We start from the raw sequence: 21,954 nt of genomic DNA on the forward strand, positions 1-21,954 counted from the left end.
TGACACATTTGTTCGTGGACAGGAAATGTATAGACTGAGAGCCACTGCACGAAGAATCAGCTGAGATACTGGCCAGGACATATTATGTCCATAATCTTTCAAAACTCCATCTGTCAGAAGGATCCTTCCCACCTAGTGTGTAAATGGCACCATACGTGACTATAATTTTTATGATTATCCCTATACCAAAGATGCTCCCATTAAAGGTTTGGGAAGCCTTTTTATGAGTCCTGGGCAAAGACAAGCTGCATCTATTACACATTATAACCTGGAACCCTCTCTCCAAGGAACAGAGCTTTATTTTCTTCTTAGTTCCTGGTTATACCTAATTCTCCCTAGGTACTGGATGGGAATATGCACTATAGTGGCAGTGGTCCCTGACCTATTATTTTAAAACTCCTCCAACATGGCAACATCATCTGGTGGAATTGCTAATCTGGCATTCTAGAAAGTGCCCTATCTTGGGCACAGCAAACAAAGAGATCTATCATTTCCAGCCATTGTACGGAGATCTAACTGAGAGAGGACTGGGGAGGACATGCACAGGACAATACTGAATTGAAAAGACCAGGAATGAGACATGCTAGAACTAAAGGCCATTTTCATTTGCCAATATTTCTCTCCTTGAGAAATCAGGGCTTAATAGCTCTATTATGATGCGGTGAGGGTGGAAGGCAACAGTAGGAGCCACAGAGGCATAACAACAATCCATAAACTCTCTACCCTCAGTGGTAATGCAAAATAGGAGAGCCCTAGATGTCCTTACAGCTGAAGTAGGGGCACTTATGCACTCTTAAATAAAACATGTTGCTTTTGGATCAACACCTCTAATCAAGTGGAAGAAAATTTACAGGTGCTTAAGAATCAAATCGGAATCATTGCCATATTAGGAGAGAATGAGTGGGATTTAATCTGAGTTGGCTACAATCCCTTCTTGAAGGATCTCAATCTTCTTTTTGAACCTGATTAGCTCCTTTACTGGGATCTTTATTTTAATGTCTTGCATTAATGTTTGGAGCCTGTATAGTCAATGCTATAACCCAAATTGTTTCCTCTTGCCTGAGGCTATTTAAACTCCAAATGGTGGTGCAAATGGAACCCCACATGGACATGCACTCTTCCAAGGACCCTTGGACCACCCCCAGGAAAAACCCTAGCTTTTATTCCCCATACAATGCCCCTCTCCAGCAGGAAGTAGCTAGAAAGACCATTGCCCAACTTCCCTAATAGCAGTTAGGGTCTCCACTCCTGAGGCGGGAAATCAAGAAGAAGAAAAGGAAGAATCAACTGGGTAAACTAAGACTAGTCATCAGAGAAGCTGCCTGCCTGAAAAATCACAGGTACTTGCAAAAATAGAGCAGCCTGGTACCTCAGGCTGCACCTGCACAGAGATAAGGAGACAAGGCAGGCAAGGTTCAGCATAAAAAACTTTTTGTTCTTTGAGTGATTAGTGGATTCTCAGGAAGAAGTTTCCTCTTCTTTTCAGGCATATACGTGGAGAGCTCTACGGGAACTTGCACTGGCAGGAGAAGTACTTACCTAAAACCCACAATTTTATAAACAAGAAAAGCTGTGCTTTGTGCTTATCTAAAGACATTTCACAGCTGAATAGAGAGGGAGTTGTGCAGATGGCTTTATAGATAAGAACAGTTATTCAAACAGCTACAGAGATGAGAAGAGTTTCTTATAAAAGCTTTTGCACTCAACAGTAAAACTGCAACCCACTTGGGATCACTTCTGCACTGTGGAGAGCTTTCTACTTTTGCTTAGTAAACTTTCACTCCAACCTCACCCTTTGCGTCCATGCTCCTTAATTTTCTCAGTTGTGAAATAAAAACCTAGGATAACATGCGAAACAATGATACCAGTACTGGTTTCAGTTAAATAATGATAAATGGGCCAATTTTCTAAGAATTACTCAAGAACACTTATTATTACAGCTGTAATCCCAGCACTTTGGGAGACCAAGGTTGGTGAATCACTTGAGCCCAGAAGTTGGAGACCACACTGGCCAATATGGTGAAACCACATCTCTACTAAAAATACAAAAACTAATTAGGCATGGTGGCGGGTGTCTGTAATCCAAGCTATTCAGGAGGCTGAGGTAGGAGAATCACTTGAACTCGGGAGGCAGAGGTTATAGTAAGCCAAGATTGCTCCACTGCACTTCAGCCTGGGCAACACAGCGAGACTCTGTCTCAAATAATAATAATAATAATAATTCCACACAATAGTGAAGAACAAAATTGGATGACTCACACTTTCTTGCTTCAAAGTATGCTACAAAGCTATAGGAATCATATTGTCTTGCTTAGCATACTAAGGAATAGCCACACAGATGAATCGAATAGAGGAGAGAGAGCTCAGAAATAGACCTACATAAGTATAGTCAATTCATCTTTGACATAGAAGCAAAGATAAACAGAAAAAAAGAGCTTCTCCTTTCAACAAATGATAGTGAAACAATTGTCCATGAGAAAAAAAATCAAGACATAGACTTTACACCTTTTACAGAATTAACTCAGAATGAATCATAGACCTAATTATAAACCCAATAACTATAAAACACTAAAAACGACATAGAAGACTGGGAGCAGTAGCTCAGGCTTGTAACCACAGCACTTTGGGGAGGCTGAGATGGGAGGATCGCTTGAGTACTGGAGTTCAAGACCAGCCTGGGCAACATGGTGAAACCCCATTGTTAGATAACAAGAACACCCTAATGGTGCTGGTGTCAGGTTCTTCTTCCTCCCCAATACAGGCCTGCCAAAAGGAGCCAATCAGAGTTCACGACTTCCCACCTCAGCCTAGACCCAGCCCCTCAGCCAACCAGCAACCCCCACATAGCGTCCCTAGATATAAAAGACGGAGGCTGCAAAGCTCTCGCTCTCTTTCCTTCCGCTTCAGCTCTCCTTCAGAATCCTCCAATAAAGATCTCTTGACTGCAACCAGTGTGGCGTGGTCTGAGTCTGAGCCTACGGAGTCACCCTTTCACCCATCTCTACAAAAAATACAAAAATTAGCCAGGTGTGTTTGTGCATGCTTGTAATCCCAACCACCTGCAGGCTGAGGTAGGAGGATCATCTGAGCCCAGGAGATCAGGGCTGCAATGAACCATAGCTGTACGCCTGCACTCAAGCCTGGGCAACAGAGGGAGGCCCTGTCTCAAAAAGAAAAACAAAAACAAAAATGACAAAGGAGAAAATCTAGGCGATTTTAGGTCTGCAATTAACTTTTATAAAAGAGCAATACTGAGATATATTGAAATACAATTATATTTATTTGAAGTATACATACAATTCACCTATTTAAAGTTTTAAATTTACTAACTTTTGGTATACTATATAATTAAATATTATTAATACAGTATAAAGAATATATATTATTATTAACATAGTATGCCAAAATTTATTAAATTACAAATTTAAATTGTAGTACACATATAAAACATAAATCTGCCATTGTAATAACTTCTTTTTTTTTCTGAGATAGAGTCTCGCTCTGTCGCCCAGGCTGGAGTGCAGTGGCACCGTATCAGCTCACTGCAACCTCTGTCTCCTGGGTTCAAGCAATTCTCCTGCCTCAGACTCCCGAGTAGCTAGGATTACAGGTGCCCACCACCAAGCCCAGCTAATCTTTTTTTTTTTTTTTTGAGACGGAGTCTCGCTCTGTCGCCCAGTCTGGAGTGCAGTGGCGCGATCTCGGCTCACTGCAAGCTCCGCCTCCCGGGTTCACGCCATTCTCCTGCCTCAGCCTCTCCGAGTAGCTGGGACTACAGGCGCCCGCCACCGCGCCCCGCTAATTTTTTGTATTTTTAGTAGAGACGGGGTTTCACCGTGGTCTCGATCTCCTGACCTCGTGATCCGCCCGCCTCGGCCTCCCAAAGTGCTAGGATTACAAGCGTGAGCCACCGCGCCTGGCTCTTTTTTTTTTTTTTTTTTTTTGAGACGGAGTCTCGCTCTGTCGCCCAGGCTGGAGTGCAGTGGCGCAATCTCGGCTCACTGCAAGCTCCGCCTCCCGGTTCACGCCATTCTCCTGCCTCAGCCTCTCCGAGTAGCTGGGACTACAGGCGCCCGCCACCGCGCCTGGCTAATTTTTTGTATTTTTTTTTTTTTTTTTTTTTTTTTTTTTAGTAGAGACGGGGTTTCACCGTGGTCTCGATCTCCTGACCTTGTGATCCGCTCGCCTCAGCCTCCCAAAGTGCTGGGATTATAAGCATGAGCCACCGCGCCGGGCCTTTAATTTTAAATTCGGAAAAGCAGAAATATTTGTGATAATGTGTTGAGAATGCAGGTATTTGAATTTTAGCACTGGGAAACCCTTTGAAGGACGGTGTAAAATCTGGATATTTAATCTAGTTTCGCTGAGAGTTCAGAGAGGTGTTTGTAAAACCAAGTATATGGCTATTAGTTAAAGCCAGGGATCTAGTACTACGCTTTTTTTTTTTTCATCTGTGTGCTGAATGTGGACTGGAGAAAGGACTGAGAATTTGGCCAAAAAAAGTAACTCCTTCTAGGGCAAAAGACTATTCCCCACCCACTGCAGCCGCCTGTAAGTTGTTACAAACGTAGGACAACTCTGGTGTAGTAGTTCCTTCAGCAGGCCGATCCCCCTCAACCCTAATTCTTTTGGGCAACCAAAAGAGTCTTTCACAATCCCATGGCTAGGCTGGCTTTGGGGACGTAGTATATAGCATTGGTTAACCTAGGTTGCAGGGCGCCCCGAAAAACAAGGGACCTATGCCAGTGTGCGTTAAGGGCCTAGGTCCCCGGGTAGGTGTGTTATCACCAGGGTCATTCAGTATATAATTGTTTCATTGTTTCGTCAAAACAAGGGACCTATGCCAGGGTGAGTTAAGGGCCTCGGTTGCCCGGTAGGTGTGTTATCATCAATGTCATTCAGTATGTAAATGTTTCATTGTTTGCTCATCCTGTGATGCAAAGCCGTATGCTCATAAAGCGCAGGCACACCGCTAGAAAAACTAGAGGGGTCTTGGGTTCCTAGGTGAACCCCAGCAGCCTAACCCAGTCAAGCCTGTCGAGCCTCTGGCTGGTCACACGTGCTGCGGAATCCACTCAGCTTTCCTCAGGTGCAGTCAGGTCCACCCTGGAGAGAGACCTTCTGTGGACCTGTTCTTTCACCTCCCTAACCTGAGGATTGTATTCAAACCATCGTGGATCGCTCACGTAAAATGGTCACTGCGCCTAATACCTGGGATCCCGTAACCCTGATCTGCGTTGGCTTCAGAGCGTTTTCTGACTAGTTCCAACTTTGCTGAAGCTTGTCGAAGGTAAGGCGACGGCTAGTTGGAACGGAAAAATTTTACAAAACTTCCTATTCTTGGAAGTAAATGGGAAGAGAGAGTGCTTAAGGAAGAAGGGAAGTTGAGGGTGGGTAAGAAGGAAGGAGCGGGAGTTAGCGGTAGATTGTCATTTTAAGATATCCCCAAGACGAAAAAGGCGAAAGACATGCTGCTAGATCTCTAGAATTCGGACACTGGGAGAGGGCGGGGATAGCAAAGATCTCGCGAATGTTGAGAGGCATTGGGATCTCCATCGCGGGATCGTAATCCCGCGATCTTATGACTAAACGAACGCGATTTAGGCAGAAGTAATGGTAGCGATAAAGGGATTGGGTGGTGGTGGTGGTGGAGGGGTGGAGCCAACAAGGACGCACGTCGTCCGTGCTGACGTATAGCTGGCGTATATGACGTATAGTGGGAGGGGCGGTATTACCGGGTAGGCTAACCAGTGTACTTAAGAGCTGTAGGTCCCGTACGAGATCTCCGCTATTTGGTCTCACACCTACAGTGGACTACTGGATTTTTCGCTTTTCTTCAGGGATGAGTCATGTGGGGGTGAAAAATGACCCTGAACTGGACCAGCAGGTGAGTGAAAGTAAGCCTACCGAGGCTTTCTACGGGACCTTTTACTTGGCCTAACCGTTTGTGGCGCACTGCTAATTGGTTTTTCAGTTTCAATTTTTGGGGGTTCGTGTGTTATGTGACTGGGACTCTAGGGATATGGGGAGAGAAACTGCATGAGACCATGACAAGACCACGTACGGAAGAGACCGGACGATGGCAGTAACGTTAATGGTAGTGGTTACGCTGGTATTCTGCTGTAGTACCGGCCTCACGCAATGGCGGCTTTTGTATTTGCCTGAGCGGTCCCGTGGAGACGCGCATGTGCGACTACGGACCCGTTAGTGAGAGGGGGCGGGGGACGGGGGCGGTTCCCAAAAGGGGACCATTTTTTTGTCCAGGGGTTAGGCCCTCACCAGGCACCCCTGACGTATTCGCAGTAGTGTCATTGTTAAAAGGAAGGTGTATTCAGGCTACCCAGTGTATGTAGCGAGAAGAAAGAGTATGGTCTTTGCCCGGGCAAATGGCGAGAGTCTTTGTATACGATTTTGTGACTGGGCAGCGCTGTGTTCCTTGAGCAAAGGGGCCAGGCCTGTGGAATTCTTGAAAACGAGTGACTGTAAAGTACAGCGAAACAAGTATCCTGTATCTTGTTTCTGGCGGGGTCCCGTAGCCACGGAGCAACTGTTGCCCGGGTGCTGAGCGTGCCGAAACTGGGCTTCCGTTATGGAAAGTTTTGTGACGCAGAAGGACCGGAAAGGGATGGTGGGGAGGGTAGGGAAGGATGGCTGTGGTGTGCTTCTCTTGACCCTATAGAAGTAATGGAAATTGAACGCCTGCTGAAAGACACCTAGAAGGTTAGGGATCCAGCATTGTGCTACACCCCTTTGTTAATTCAGTCACTGGACAGCCGCCTAGCCAAGAGCTGTGCGGTTTTTATGTAGTATTGTGCCTTAGCGTTAGGCAATACATGCAGAAGTCGTCCGGTAGAAAATTAACCTCGAATGTTGATTAGCGGGACAGGTTGTTTGTGGTTTACTTTCTTGTTACCGCTGAAGGAATGTTGATACAGGTTTAACTCTGTTTCCATTAAGGACAGACCCTTTACTTTGGAAGTCTGAACGATGAGGCAGAATATATGTGGTCTACGTGTTACATCAGGCTCGTTTTCTGTGTCAGGAACCTACCGCGCTTTTGCATTTGGCACTCCAGTCGTTTGCAAGCTTATCCCTGCATTTCTGCCTCCCAAGTCTAGGGGAGAGAATGAATAAAGAGCATACATTTTTTTTTAACAAAAAAATACCATCCGAATTTCGTAGTTGTGATTAAACCTTAGTGATGCTAAATGATTTTAAATTTTGCTGTTAGGTGTCGTTTGAGGGATTTAATGGTCTGCCTTTGAAGGTTATTTTTCCACTGACGACGTGTTAACGCCTGCAATTTACTGAGACTTGATGTGGTAAATGTTAAATAGACCACAGAAGTAGAAAATTAAGAGCCTGGGCAATACGAATTTATGTTTTCTATGTATTGGCATTCGTTTAACTCTTGATAAACCGTGCTCTCTAGTTCACTAGAATTAAGTAGTAAACAAATTCAAATGGCAAAATTTTTAAGTACAGTAGTATCTTAATGATTCATGTAATGTGATAGTATCTTGAACTTTCAATATATATGTAAGCATGCTACGGTCTAGAAAGTTTGTGCAAAAAGGTGACGAAGTTGCTCTTGGCATTGGTCTTAACGTGTTTTTTGAAAAAAAAAACAGTTTTGACGTACTTTTTTTTTCCCCCCACTGCTTCAGAGTAGTTCTAGGTAAGGTATTATGCTGAAAGCCCTTAAAGCGAAATAACCTTTTTTCTGGTTTTAAAATCCATCAATATACGGAGGCAGGAATTGAGATTGGATATGTCATTTTAGAAGCATTAAATACGAGATGTGTTGCTTTTTAACTTTGTAACCAAAGACCTCCAAATTTGGTATTTAGTATGGGAGAAATAAATGCTACCATCTTCATAAAGTATCAGACATTAAATGACAGCTGTGTAAAGCCGCATAGTACTCAAAACGTAGTGAAGTTGGTTTTTATTTTAGCTTTTGATGTTTAGGAATTTATCTACATTAAAAATAGTTGTACCGTCTTCAGGGCAAAGAGAAATTAGGGAATCTTCAAATGCTTCTAATGTCCATTTATTTTTAGTGTTAGAATATCAAGAAAACCACCGTCATTGGGAACATTTCACTGTCATGACTGTAGCTAAATTGAAGTTACTGAGAAATTGATAGTAAATTTTTTTAGTTAGGAAAGTTTTCACTATGGATAATTGTTAAGGAAAGTTTGTTTTGAATTAATGAATTTGAACTCATTACTGTGAAACTGCTGGTATTCAGCTGATGCCATTTGCATTTGTCATGGTTGGCAGAACTGGGTATCTTTAAAACCTTGGCAGGTAATGCCAGGCCGACATGGCAGCTAAGTTCGTGGTACAGGATAAGATTGGAATCTGTCTCATTTGTCTTTTGTTATCTGTTCTTATGTATCAGCATGTGAGCTATTGGTATCTCTTCTAGCTTGCTAATCTGGACCTGAACTCTGAAAAACAGAGTGGAGGAGCATCTACAGCGAGCAGTAAGTAAATTTTTTTTTAAAAATGGAGTGTTTATCAGAGCTTAATGTTAATATCTTACTGGACTTTTTAATTTTAAATTTACATTTTTTTCTTTTCAATTTGACTATATAAAAATATGAGCTATTTTGGTATGTCTGGGTAATAAAATACACTGTTTACCTGTGTCTACTGAAAATACAAAACATTATCCTGGCGCTGTGGTACCTGCTTGTAGCCCCAGCTATTCATAAGGGTGAGATGGGAGAATTTGCCTGAGCCTGGGAGGCTGGAAGCTTCAGTGAGCTGAGATCAGGCCACGGCACTCCAGCATGGGCGACAGAGACCTTGACTCAAAAAAAAAACAACCAAAAAGCCAAGAACCTTAATGTAATACAGATTATTTTTAGAAAAGCAGTGCATTCATTTCTGGCCCAGTGTGGGATATAAGCCCATCCTGTGAATTGACCTGCATTGTGTTAAACCTAATGAAAGATTTAATCTGTGCATTTATGTGCTACACCTACTGCTGTTGCCTATGAAGAACCTAACATTCAGTGATAAAACCAAGCTCATCTGATTTTAAGGTGATGGGTTAGCTATATTCCTGTGAAAGGAAATTACTTATAAAGACATTCTTTGGAAACACTTGGTCTTGTTTGTTTTTGTAAGATTGGATGAGGTTAGTATTTGGATAGGAGGGTAAGGTTGGTGGTTATTTGGTAGTATGCCTGGTTTGAGTCCAGGTTTCCTACTGTTCAACAAGGAAAGCAGTTGGTACGCTCTGAAAAAACAAAACAAAACACTTTAAGTTTTATAAATTTATTTCAAACTTTGTCATTATATGAACATTATAGAGATTTAACTGGTAGAGACATTTTTGGATAGACAACTCCAAAAGTAGGAGATTTAGTTCAAATTTGGATTTTTGAGTAACAAAATCAGGTAGTTAAGTACTGTCTACTTCATAAGTTATTTTACTTCTTAATCATAGAGTGGGCTGTTGATTTAACTTAAAACACGCGATTTGTTTTCTAGATCATTTTCACTTTCCAATTTTTCTTGTGTTTTTATGGTATCACTTTAATCTACCTGTACAGAATTTTTTTTTTTTTTTGAGTCGGAGTCTTGCTCTGTCGCCCAGGCTGGAGTGCAGTGGTGCGATCTTGGCTCACCCCAAGCTCCCCGTCCCAGGTTCATGCCATTCTCCTGCCTTATCCTCCTGAGTAGCTGGGACTGCAGGTGCCTGCCACCATGCCCGGCTAATTTTTTGTATTTTTTTTAGTAGAGACAGGGTTTCACCCTGTTAGCCAAGATGGTCTCGATCTCCTGACCTCTTGGTCTGGCCGCCTTGGCCTCCCGAAGGGCTGGGATTACAGGTGTGAGCCACGTGACCAGCCCAGTACAGATTTTTTAAAAGCCTCTTACTGGGTAGTTAGTTTGGTATAGCACGTAGAGTCTTTTTTTTCCTAGTAGGCTTTTATACTGGGGTAATTACCATGTTTAATGGTCAGTGTTGATTCATGAAGCAGTTATTGGAAATAAATCCTTTTAAAACATGATTGTTAGTTAACCACTACTAGCTACTGAAATATTTGTGGTTTGCGATGTATTTTAGAGTAAGCATTTTTTCTGCTTATGTTGCAAAGTAGTTTATTATATAAAATACAGGTTTTACAAGTTTGTTTTCCAGGACCTATTTTTTAATAGACATTTTCTAAAAAGGCAGTATCTTGGTGATGTTATAGGCTTCTGATTTTACATTTTCTCTTTTAGAAGGGCGCTATATACCTCCTCACTTAAGGAACAGAGAAGCATCCAAAGGTACGTCTTCAAGGCAACTTTGTAGACCTAACCTTTAGCAGCTAATCAAAGCCTAGGGAAAAAAGTAACTTTAGGAAGTCTGTAAACTTTTTTGGTCCCCTCCTATGTGTCTTTTGGACTATCTTTAAGAACTAGCACTTTCTGTTTTTGGAAAAGTTCGTATAATGTTGAATGATGGATAGTTGTTGTTTCCTTTGGCAAACTGAGCCCAAAGAATCTGGGTTTTGTATAGTGCTTTACGTGTTTGTAAATATTTATGTTTTGAAATTTGAAACCAGTGTATTTGTGGAAATGCCTTATGTAAAAGAAACTGTATAGTGATAAAGTCCTGCTTGCTGCTGTCTCGAAAAGTTAGCACAGCAAAAATGGTTTTTTTTTTTTTTTTCAGACTAGTTAACAGTTGTTAAGATTAGCACTTTTGGCCACATCCAATAAGCTGGTGAGATTGTCTGGTTTTGGCCTAAACAACTTCATTTGAAAGGTGTTGTATGAAATGCATTAAAACACTTAGGATGGTTTACTATTAAATTTGTAATTTAGAAAAGTTTAATTGGGGTGATGTTTCGAGTGCTGCATATACATCAAAAAAATTCTAGGAGAAGGAAAGGTCAGGAAAAGTAAAACCAAAAGGAAAGAAGGTAATGATAAAGGAGTGTGGAGTGGGTTTGTATTTCTTTGTTTAGTCTGTAGCCTCTGTATAAGTCTGAGTATGTTTGTCAGAAGACCACTTAGCTAATGATTTTGTATTCTTTTTTCAAAATAACTGGAGAGGCCGGGCGCGGTGGCTCACACTTGTAATCCCAGCACTTTGGGAGGCCGAGGCGGGCAGATCACGAGGTCAGGAGATCGAGACCACGGTGAAACCCCGTTTCTACTAAAAAATACAAAAAATTAGCCGGGCGTGGTGGTGGGCGCCTGTAGTCCCAGCTACTCGGAGAGGCTGAGGCGGGAGAATGGCATGAACCCGGGAGGCGGGGCTTGCAGTGAGCTGAGATTGCGCCACTGCACTCCAGCCTGGGCGACAGAGCGAGACTCCGTCTCAAAAAAAAAAAATAACTGGAGAATTTCTTTTATCACAGGTATTCTTAGTATTGCATCTGGCTGGAATTGCATCAAAGGTTTATTAAGTGCCTTAAGGAGAGTTGGCAATATTTTAGTATTTGAGGGAATGGAAGAGACCATAAACATCTAACTTCCTAAATCTGGGAAGTACAATTGATTTAGTGCAATAGATCTAGATTTAGGAAGTACAATTATTCATTTGTCTAATATTGGAGATTTAAAAGCAGGGGAAAATAACTTTATTAACTTGTAACTTTTAACATTCATTGAAATGTTTGAATTTAGGTAAGTGTGTGGTTGTGGAGTGAGTTTACTCTTGTCATTTTTTTTTTTTTTTATCAGTTTGTAGACATGGAAAGTAGGCAGCAATGAGGGTTTTTTTTTTTTTTTAACTCAAGTATACCTTATTCTTACCAAGCATATTAAGATAACATAGTTACTTTTGGACTTTTAGAATTTGAGGCTTAGAGGTCTGGTAGAGCAAAGTAGACAACATGGAAATTCCTTGTTTTGTATTGACTACTTCCATTTAGTTGATCTGTTTCTTTTTGGTGTTACTAGACAAAGCTAGATTTTAAAAAATGCATTAAGATGCTCAACTAACTAGTCCTGTTTATACTGTTGTTGATAGGTAGCAAGTTGCCTTCTCCAGGTTCTTCATTGAATAAGTCCTTGTTTACCATGATGCTTGCTACATACTACTACATATGAGTAGTTTTTGGTCATAAAGTGCATAGAGTTGGAGCTTTTTTTTTTTTGGAGATGGAGTCTTGCTGTGTTGTCCAGGCTGGAGGAGTACAGTGGTGCGATCTGAGCTGACTGCAAGCTCCACCTTCTGGGTTCACGCCATTCTCCTGCCTCAGCCTCCTGAGTAGCTGAGACTACAGGTGCCCGCCACCACGCCCAGCTAATTTTTTTGTATTTTTAGTAGAGACAGGGTTTCACCGTGTTAGCCAGGATGGTTTTGATCTCATGACCTTGTGATCCGCCTGCCTCAGCCTCCCAAAGTGTTGGGATTACAGGTGTGAGCCATCTCTGTCTTAATCTGTCTGGCATATTTCTTCTGATTATGTAGGTCTCTTCTCTTAGTTCAAGCTTTTCTCTAGGTAACCCACAGTCCCAAGGTAATCTTTTACTTAGCTGGGCTTTCCCAATATGTGTATTATATATAGCATATGTTAAATGTTTAGGTTTAACACCTTTTGTATTATTCAGAATTTGTCAAGGATGGGACATAACTAAGAAACTAACATAATGGGCTTGCACTAGCTACAAGTTCAGCTTAAAAATTGGGAACCTGGAATCCCTCTTAATCAGTCACAGCTTAAAAAAAAGACTCAAATAATTTAATTGGAGTAGGTTTATATTTTGGATATGTAACATTTACACTTACAAAATGAATGAAAAAAATTGTTACGATAGTATAGTATTAATAGCATAGTTATGTTACATGCAAGCTCCCTTGTTCTCAGGTCATGAGATTACTTTGCTTCATATAATAATCTCTGGTGGAAGAAAACATTAAAGCTTTTAAAAATTCTGCTTATGGGACCTGTTGACCTTTGGTCCCATTAAGATAAAGGAAGACTACATGTAAATGACTTCATATTTGGAAAGATGCAAATTATGTAAAAGTCTTGTCACCTTCTGATTTTTGCTTTTTTATTGAAGGATTCCATGATAAAGACAGTTCAGGTTGGAGTTGCAACAAAGATAAGGATGCATATAGCAGTTTTGCGTCTCGAGATTCTAGAGGAAAGTCTGGTTATTTCAGTGAACGTGGAAGTGGATCAAGGGGAAGGTAAATCTCAGCTTGTATGTATATACAGTAGCAATTTAGGAATCTTAATTTGGTAAGTTCTCATTCTTCGTACTTTCAGTGGTCAAGCATGTCTTTAACAGATTACTAATGGATTTAAAGCAGAATGTTGGTTTACTCATCGTTTTGTTAGCAGTAAGAGGTCTTTACTAAAATTAATTTATTAAATTAGATGAATATGGTATTTGACACAGTGAAATCTGTTTCAGCTTAAATGATACAGCGTGTCTGTGACAGCTTTAAACACTTCATTTTTATGTGTGTTATAAGTTGATCTTAAAAATCTAATAGCTGTATTTAATCTTGTCTTCTGTTTTTCACAAATAGGAATAAAACTCTAATTTTTATTCTTTTGTCATATGTCTGCTTTCATATAAAGGAGAAATTCAAGTGTTATTCCTGCTTTCCTAAGTAAATATATTTAGATGATACTATTTTAAATGAAGATGTAAAGTGTGTAACTAGTTATAAGTATCTAAAAACCTAATTCTTAGCATGTGAGGTCTAAGCTGTGTGATCTTTTTAAAAAATTTTTCATAATTTTCTTAAAAATGAAGACATAAATTACACTTTAAGTACTGGTTAATTAGCGGGCCTTACTTCACATGAGAAACGAATATTGAATTGCCAGTATCTTTGAAGGGCGGTTGTGTTCAGTAATTCAACTGATACCCAAGTACATTTCTAGAGCGATGGTAATCTAACATGGGCTAAATCATGTACTTTTGATTGCTTGTGCCATTCAGATTTGATGACCGTGGACGGAGTGACTATGATGGTATTGGCAATCGTGACAGACCTGGCTTTGGAAGATTTGAACGGAGCGGACATAGTCGTTGGTGTGACAAGTCAGATGAAGATGATTGGTCAAAACCACTTCCACCAAGTGAACGCTTGGAGCAGTAAGTTTTTGAAGTGTATGTTAATTGTTATGAAATTTATTGCTTAGTATAACATATATGTAATAATTATTTGATTTCAGAGAACTGTTTTCTGGAGGAAACACGGGGATTAACTTTGAGAAATATGATGATATACCAGTAGAGGCAACTGGCAGTAACTGTCCTCCACATATTGAGAATGTAAGTTTTTTGTTTGACTCTTAAAGTTATTAATGCAAACCCATTGGATTATAAAAAAATTAATGTCATTAAGAATAATCCTGGAATTAAAAATTTATCAAACGTGAAGCATCCAATTTTTTTTTTGAGACAGAGTCTTGCTCTGTTCACGCAGGCTGGAGTGCAGTGGCATGATCTGAGCTCACTGCATCCTCCTTTCTGGGTTCAGGCCATTCTCCCACCTCAGTGTCTTAAGTAGCTTGGACTACAGGTGCACACCACCACCCCCAGCTGATTTTTGTACTTTTAGTAGAGACAGGGTTTTGCCATGTTGGCCAGACTGGTCTCAAATTCCTGATCTCAAGTGATCTTCACGCCTTAGCCTCCCAGAGTGCTGGGACTACATGCATCAGCCACCATACCCGGCCTCCAAAAACATTTTTCAATGTAGATTAAACCCAGGCATTTTCTTTAAAAATGCCGTGAATCTTTCACTGAAATCATAGCATCTGTAAACCAAATCAGACAGTTTACTTGGTTACTTCCATTAATATGTTAGTATAAAACAGAAATCGCAACAGATACAGCATTTTATATCTGCTGTGTTTACTTCTGTATTTACTTCTATTTGATTAACCTCATTAAATTTCTTGGCAGTTCAGCGATATTGACATGGGAGAAATTATCATGGGGAACATTGAACTTACTCACTATACTCGTCCTACTCCAGTGCAAAAACATGCCATTCCCATTATTAAGGGAAAAAGAGACTTAATGGCTTGTGCCCAAACAGGTAAGCTTACTTGATACAAAGTGAAAGTTAAGAATACCTGATCAGACTTACTTTAAAAGTAGTATTTTCTGAATGGATATTCGAATCCTGTGTTTAGCATTTGAGGTAGGTAAAGATTAGCTGAGGATGTGTCTTTTTGTGTATACCTTTGGATCCTTGGGATGAAACTAGTGTTTTTATCTGGACATCCTGAGGAAGCTTATGGCAAAATCTTCTTTAAGAAATACAACTGCGTATTTTTCAGTTAACTCCACGGGAGTTAGCAAACTGCATCCTTTAGGTCAAACCTAGCTCTTGTTTATTTTTCAATAGCTGTATTGAAATACAGCCATACCCATTTGTTAGATCTGTAGCTGTAGAGGTTAGCCAGAGATGTGGCAGAGAGACTGGCTTGCAAGAGCCATGTAGCTTTTTACAGAAAGTTTACTGACCCCTGCTTTACCTTCCAATGGTATATAGTGATTACAAAGAAATGTTGAACTAAAGTTGATGCCACTTTTCAGAAAAATGGTTGTGTTTTTTTACCAATTGAAATGCATTGTTTAAAAATAAAGCATAGTAGTCACTTTGTTCTTAGGTTTGCCGTATAAATTTACTGTAACTTCCTAGAAAGTTGGAAATAAAGTAAGAAGAATTTTCTTACAATTCAAGGGCGTTTAGAACACTTTGTCATCTGTTAATATTCAGAAATGATAAGCCAGTGTTTTGTTTTCAGGATCTGGGAAAACTGCAGCATTTCTTTTACCCATACTGAGTCAGATATATACAGATGGTCCAGGAGAAGCCTTGAAGGCGGTGAAGGTAAAGGTTTTGTTATAAAATAAGACCTTTTTGTTTTAAAAAACCTTGTAAAGCCCCGTTGACTTTTCTAACTGAAGCCATATATGCCTTATTTTCATTTTTTTTACCCCATTCACCCACTGAAAACAAGTTTCCGGATGTAATCTGCAAATTATAAAGAGAAAGTGATGAATTTTTAAAAATAATTGAAGTTTCGGGTTATAAATTTAAAATTACATTTATTTTTTAGGAAAATGGAAGGTATGGACGCCGCAAACAATATCCAATATCCTTGGTTTTAGCCCCAACAAGAGAATTGGCTGTACAGATCTATGAGGAAGCCAGAAAAGTAAAATACTCATTTTAGTGATTATTGCTTTTCTCATTTATCAAATGGTGTTTTTATAGCCACTGACATGTTCTTTGCTTAAAGTTTTCCTACCGATCTAGAGTTCGTCCTTGTGTAGTTTATGGTGGTGCTGATATTGGTCAGCAGATTCGGGACTTAGAACGTGGATGCCACTTGTTAGTAGCCACTCCAGGACGTCTAGTGGACATGATGGAAAGAGGAAAGATTGGATTAGACTTCTGCAAGTATGTCAGTTTTTATATATGGGATGCATCTATTTTTGTATTAAAAGTTGATTACTTTTGTTGTATTTTGCTAGTACTGCTTTAACTTTAATAATTTAATTTTCTACATAGTTTTGAAAATTGCAGTTAATGTTTTTGTTAAAGAGTAAGTGAAATTTTAAATGAGGCTCTGAGCTTTAACAATCAACATGGGTAATTTGGTTGTCACCTTGAGCATTTTATCTCATGATTTTGTGTGTGTGTGTGTGTGTGTGTATGCATTTGTTGAATATGTGTCAGATTGTGACACTGCAATAGTTATTACCTGAGTGACTATATTAGTGTAATTAATTACACAACTACATATAGTAATTAGTTTCTCAGATCTAATAATCCGGTATCAACTGAGGGTTTTCATAATAGGTACTTAGTGTTGGATGAAGCTGATAGGATGCTGGATATGGGATTTGAACCTCAGATACGTCGTATAGTTGAACAAGATACTATGCCACCAAAGGGCGTTCGTCACACCATGATGTTTAGTGCTACTTTTCCTAAGGAAATACAGGTACTGTTTCACGTTGGAACTTTTATTCAGAACATTTGTGTTTATTCATTATCTTCAGAAAATTTATGTATTAAAAAAGGTAATTGAGTATTTTTCTCACTTTCAGATGCTTGCTCGTGACTTTTTGGATGAATATATCTTTTTGGCTGTAGGTAGAGTAGGCTCTACCTCTGAGAACATCACACAGAAAGTAGTTTGGGTGGAAGACTTAGATAAACGGTCATTTCTGCTGGACCTTTTAGGTGCAACAGGTAAATTATGAGTAAGAATAGTGTCAGTTACAGGTAAAGATAATCTCTTTACATATCTTCTGGCCTTTCCCCCTGTCTTGTCTCCTCTTTCTAAACATGGCTAAAACAATGCTTGCTTTAATTGGCTCTGTTTGCATGCTTCCAAGATGTATTTTAGCACAAGGACTAGAATTAAGCCAGTTAATAATTTAGATTAAGTAGTGCTTCTAATTCACTATGTAAACAAAGCCTTATAATTTTTCAGGGAGGGATTCACTGACTTTAGTGTTTGTGGAGACCAAAAAGGGGGCAGATTCCCTGGAGGATTTCTTATACCATGAAGGATATGCTTGTACTAGTATTCATGGAGACCGGTCACAGAGAGATCGAGAGGAGGCCCTTCATCAGTTTCGCTCGGGAAAAAGCCCAATTCTAGTGGCTACAGCTGTATGTATATTTTATTTTTTAATTAATCGTGTGGATAGTGATTTTTTTTTAATAGAAGTTATTTTTCAGGTGGCAGCACGAGGACTAGACATTTCAAATGTGAGACATGTTATCAATTTTGATTTGCCAAGTGATATTGAAGAATATGTGCATCGTATTGGCCGTACAGGACGTGTAGGAAACCTGGGTAAGGGGTTTGTTAGACAGTTCATTTTTTTTATTGTGATGCATACAGCCGAGATTTGACACAGAATATTAAAAATAGAACGTTTATTTTTGAGGTAAAATTTCATGTCAGATTAATCTGCCAAGTAAAAGTTTGTATTCCAGTCTCTTTGATTTGGTTATATTACAAATTAAAATGTTGTATTTTAGTTTTCTACTTAGTGTATTTTATATAGGAATATAAGAATACTCTGCTACTTTATGGAAAATTCATGTACTTTTTTGAACACTTTAGGCCTTGCCACCTCATTCTTTAATGAAAAAAATATGAATATTACAAAGGATTTGTTGGATCTTCTTGTAGAAGCTAAACAAGCAGTGCCTTCTTGGTTGGAAAATATGGCTTATGAACACCACTACAAGGGTGGCAGTCGTGGACGATCTAAAAGGTACACACTGAGCCTTCACTCTTGTTATTACGTACTAGGGGCAAGAAGCTTTCTTAAAAGTGTTAAACAGTTATTTTCAACAATAATACATACACATTTTGGGCAAGGGATGATTATTAGAGAGGGTGACAAGGAATTAAGTGTCAGTTCCTCACTGCTGAGTCCTTTAGAAATAATGTTAGAACACATTGGGACATTAATGGGATGGTTCCCATTGGAATATAATGGAATTGAACTGAAAAATCAAATTGGGAATTGCAAAGTTTAAGCAGGAATTTTCAGTTTATACTTAACACTGCCATGCTGTATTTTTGCTTACAATGATAGATTCAGTGGAGGATTTGGTGCCAGAGACTATCGACAAAGTAGCGGTTCCAGCAGTTCTGGCTTTGGTGCTAGTCGTGGAAGCAGCAGCCGCAGTGGTGGAGGTGGTTACGGCAACAGCAGAGCATTTGGTGGAGGTAATGTTAATTTTTCTTTTAGGAGGGGCTTTTTGTTTTTCTTTTTTTTTTTTTTTTGAGATGGAGTCCCACTCTGTCACTCAAGCTGGAGTGCAGTGGCCTGATGGCTCACTGGAGGTGACCCTCCTGCCTCAGCCTCCTAAATAGCTGGGATTACAGGTGTGTGGCAACGTGCCCAGCTCATTTTTTTCTATTTTTAATAGAGATGGAGTTTCACCATGTTGGCCAGGCTGGTCTCTACCTCCTGACCTCATGATCCGCACACGTTGGCCTCCGGAAGTGCTGGGATTATAGGCTTGAGCCACCGTGCCTGGCTTGGACTCTTTGTTTTTCTTATGAGTTCTCTTTTTCAAAGCGTAATTAATTGGGGAAATTTGACTTCTGAGGGACACAAAATCCAACACTGGATTTCTTTTACTGGTTTTATGTTAAAGTACTTGAGGAAAAAAGGGTATTAACGGATGACTTAATTTCTCTCTAAACATTTTTCTTGATAGGTGGCTATGGAGGCTTCTACAATAGTGATGGATATGGAGGAAATTATAACTCCCAGGGGGTTGACTGGTGGGGCAACTGAATCTGCAGCAAAGTCACCCTTACAAACAAGCTAATATGGAAACCACATGTAACTTAGCCAGACTATATCGTGTAGCTTCAAGAACTTGCAGTACATTACCAGCTGTGATTCTCCTGATAATTCAAGGGAGCTCAAAGTCACAAGAAGAAAAATGAAAGAAATAAACAGCAGCCCTATTCAGAAATTGAAGACGTAATTGCTGTAGTTTGGATTAAACTCTTCCCCTCCTGCTTTAGTCCCACCCCAAACTGCATTTATAATTTTGTGACTGAGGATCGTTTGTTAACGTACTGTGACTTTAACTTTAGACAACTTCCTACTTTGATGTCCTGTTGGCTCAGTAATGCTCACGATACCAATTGTTTTGACAAAATAAATTTACTAAACTTGGCCTAAAATCAAACCTTGGCACATAGGTATGATACAACTTTAACAGGAATCATCAATTCATCCATAAATATAAAAAGGAAAAACAACTTGAAGCAGTAGCCTGCATTAGGACTGTTTGGTTTTTGCAGACTTGGGGGTTGGGAGAACATCTTAAAGCATTAAAGCATAGTTTTTTATTTGGCCAACCTGTACTAAATTAAATTCTGACTTGCTCACTCTATCCTGGATAGGCACTTAGAAACTTACACTGTTTAAGCCATTCCAGTCATGATGAGGTGGAATGTATCAATATACCCATTAATATTTTCGGAAGACCTCTTTTAGCTTAATTCAAGTAAGTACAGCAATTTCTCATTTAATGTTTAGGGAGTTTATTCTAAGCTAGGCAAACGTGGGCATACTATCACAAGAAAGGTTTAAAGCTTTGATAAAATGGGGAAGATTTCATTTAATCAGTTTTTTTAATGCCTGCTATAGAAATTTGAAATGTTAGAATGGCTGACCATGGCAGTGACCAGGCCTTACTACAGGCCTGGTTGGATTCTGGTCTTCAATGCATGCTAGTGTTGATGTTTTTTGGTCAAGAAGGGTTTAAACAAAGGATTATGCAGCAGGCTTTTATTTAATGTAGATTCATATTGCTCTGTTAAAGCTGCATTGAAATGTTAAAATGGCTTACACTTGTAGACTTTGCAAATCTAAGACTAACAAATCCTTGAAATCACACAGGTTGCAAATACATACTAAACTGCACAAGGAATGTGTTCTATATTTGCAGTTTTAGTGTGTTTTAGTTGCATAGGTTTCCATGGTATTTATAGTTCTCTTGTGCTAAATTTGGCCAAAGATGATTGTCCACCACTAAAAATGCCTCTCCCACTTGGAATTCTGTACTGATTTTGTGGCCAGGTGCAATGATCTTTAAAAACAGATCTTTTCAGTGGCATAAGAAGTTGGCAAAAATTTCTTAAAGTGCAATAGATTTTCAAGTGTATTGTGCCTTGTTCTAAAATTTCTAAGTAGGTGCACTTGACAGTATTGAGGTCATTTGTTAAGGTGCTATTTCAATTAGTGTAGGTTTAGACTCTTGTACATTTCTCCCATAACTTTTTACAAAGTACTTATTTTATTGCACATTCAGAGAATTTTATATATATATGTCTTGTGTGGGTGTCCTTGACCTTCCAATCTTTCTGTGTTTCTTGGAGATTGTTGAATGCAGCCAGTGAAGAAGTAGATTCCTAAATTTTATTGGGGACCATGGAATGGTAGTTGAGAAGAAAACTATTTGCACACAACAGATTTTAGATACTTTTTGCTGCTAGTTGTGTAATATTTATTGAACATTTTGACAAATATTTATTTTTGTAAGCCTAAAAATGATTCTTTGAAAGTTTAAAGAAACTTGACCAAAAGACAGTACAAAAAACACTGGCACTTGAATGTTGAATGTCACCGTATGTGAAATAATATACTTCGGGGTAGTGTGAGCTTTTAATGTTAAGTCCTATTAAACTTGAGTCAAATTAAGCAGACCCGGCATTGGCAATGTAGCCGTACTTTTCTGACAAAATTTAAGACAAAATTGTCAACTTGAAACTAAAACATGCCAAGGTTTTGATATACTTGTCTTAAGATATTAATGAAACACTTCTGAACACTGATAGGAAGTGTCCACATCCGCAAAGTTTCTCTGAGTTTTGTTACATGTTTTGTTTCATTTTCGGTGATTGTCTGGCATATTTACAGTCCTCAAACATGGTTATTTTTGTCAGTGACTTAACATTCAGTTTTATCAGCCAGCAGTATTTTTCAGTAAATAAAGAATGGAATTGCTGAATGTAATCATTGAACCTCGAGTCACTGTAAAAGTTTAGTAATTGCTTATTGTATTAGTTTTAGATGCTGGCACTGCATGTGCTCTGTTTATTTTGATTTTACTAAAATAAAAAGTTCAAAAGTCTTTCTGCCATCACTTGTAGCTTAATGTTGAGTTAAAGATGAATTTGTGCTCTTAACCTGAAGATTGGAAATCTGATTTCTTGGCTAACTACCAAAGCTGTTCGTGAAATACATCCTGAGGCTAGAAGTAGTTCTTTGCCTTACATACTTGAATAAATGATGAAGGTGGTAGAAGGTTGGAGTTGTGAGGCAGGATTTGTATTCTGACTGATGGAAATCTAAAAGGTCTGTACATGCAGCATGTATTATTACATTTTGGTCTAAGCAACTTATGAGTGTGATTGTTATTTTAAGCATTTTTAATGTGAAAGATGGCTGAACTAA

The 21,954-nt window shown here is 39.3% G+C and overlaps 1 protein-coding gene across 5 annotated transcripts; it reads left to right on the plus strand.

Moving 5' to 3' along the window:
* Nucleotides 1–5,044: 5,044 nt before the first annotated feature.
* On the plus strand, nt 5,045–21,631 carry DDX3Y (DEAD-box helicase 3 Y-linked). Of its 5 annotated transcripts, XM_055269576.2 has the most exons (18): nt 5,045–5,290; nt 5,841–5,887; nt 8,435–8,492; nt 10,246–10,293; nt 13,027–13,156; nt 13,921–14,076; nt 14,157–14,256; nt 14,893–15,028; nt 15,744–15,829; nt 16,059–16,157; nt 16,242–16,402; nt 16,805–16,949; nt 17,056–17,200; nt 17,445–17,626; nt 17,696–17,813; nt 18,087–18,240; nt 18,568–18,701; nt 19,199–21,631. In XM_055269576.2, the coding sequence occupies exons 2-18, from the start codon at nt 5,843–5,845 to the stop codon at nt 19,276–19,278; spliced, it is 1,977 nt and encodes a 658-aa protein (XP_055125551.1). In that variant the 5' UTR covers nt 5,045–5,290; nt 5,841–5,842; the 3' UTR covers nt 19,279–21,631. The 5 variants fall into 5 exon arrangements, with proteins under 5 accessions (XP_055125551.1, XP_055125553.1, XP_063491579.1 ...); XM_055269578.2 differs by lacking the exon at nt 5,045–5,290 and having other exon boundaries at nt 5,703–5,887; nt 18,156–18,240; XM_063635509.1 differs by lacking the exon at nt 5,045–5,290 and having other exon boundaries at nt 5,711–5,887; nt 10,249–10,293.
* Nucleotides 21,632–21,954: the final 323 nt, after the last annotated feature.

The sequence above is a fragment of the Symphalangus syndactylus genome, chromosome Y (assembly GCF_028878055.3).
Source record: "Symphalangus syndactylus isolate Jambi chromosome Y, NHGRI_mSymSyn1-v2.1_pri, whole genome shotgun sequence".
NCBI lineage: Eukaryota > Metazoa > Chordata > Mammalia > Primates > Hylobatidae > Symphalangus > Symphalangus syndactylus.

What these genes read in the sequence shown, in the direction of transcription:
- DDX3Y (XM_055269576.2), top strand. Translation starts at nt 5,843, where the DNA reads ATGAGTCATGTGGGGGTGAAAAATGACCCTGAACTGGACCAGCAG. An exon ending in TCTATGAGGAAGCCAGAAAA is followed by an intron (nt 16,158 to 16,241) that starts GTAAAATACTCA and finishes CTTTGCTTAAAG; the next exon opens with TTTTCCTACCGATCTAGAGT. An exon ending in GGACCTTTTAGGTGCAACAG is followed by an intron (nt 17,201 to 17,444) that starts GTAAATTATGAG and finishes ATAATTTTTCAG; the next exon opens with GGAGGGATTCACTGACTTTA.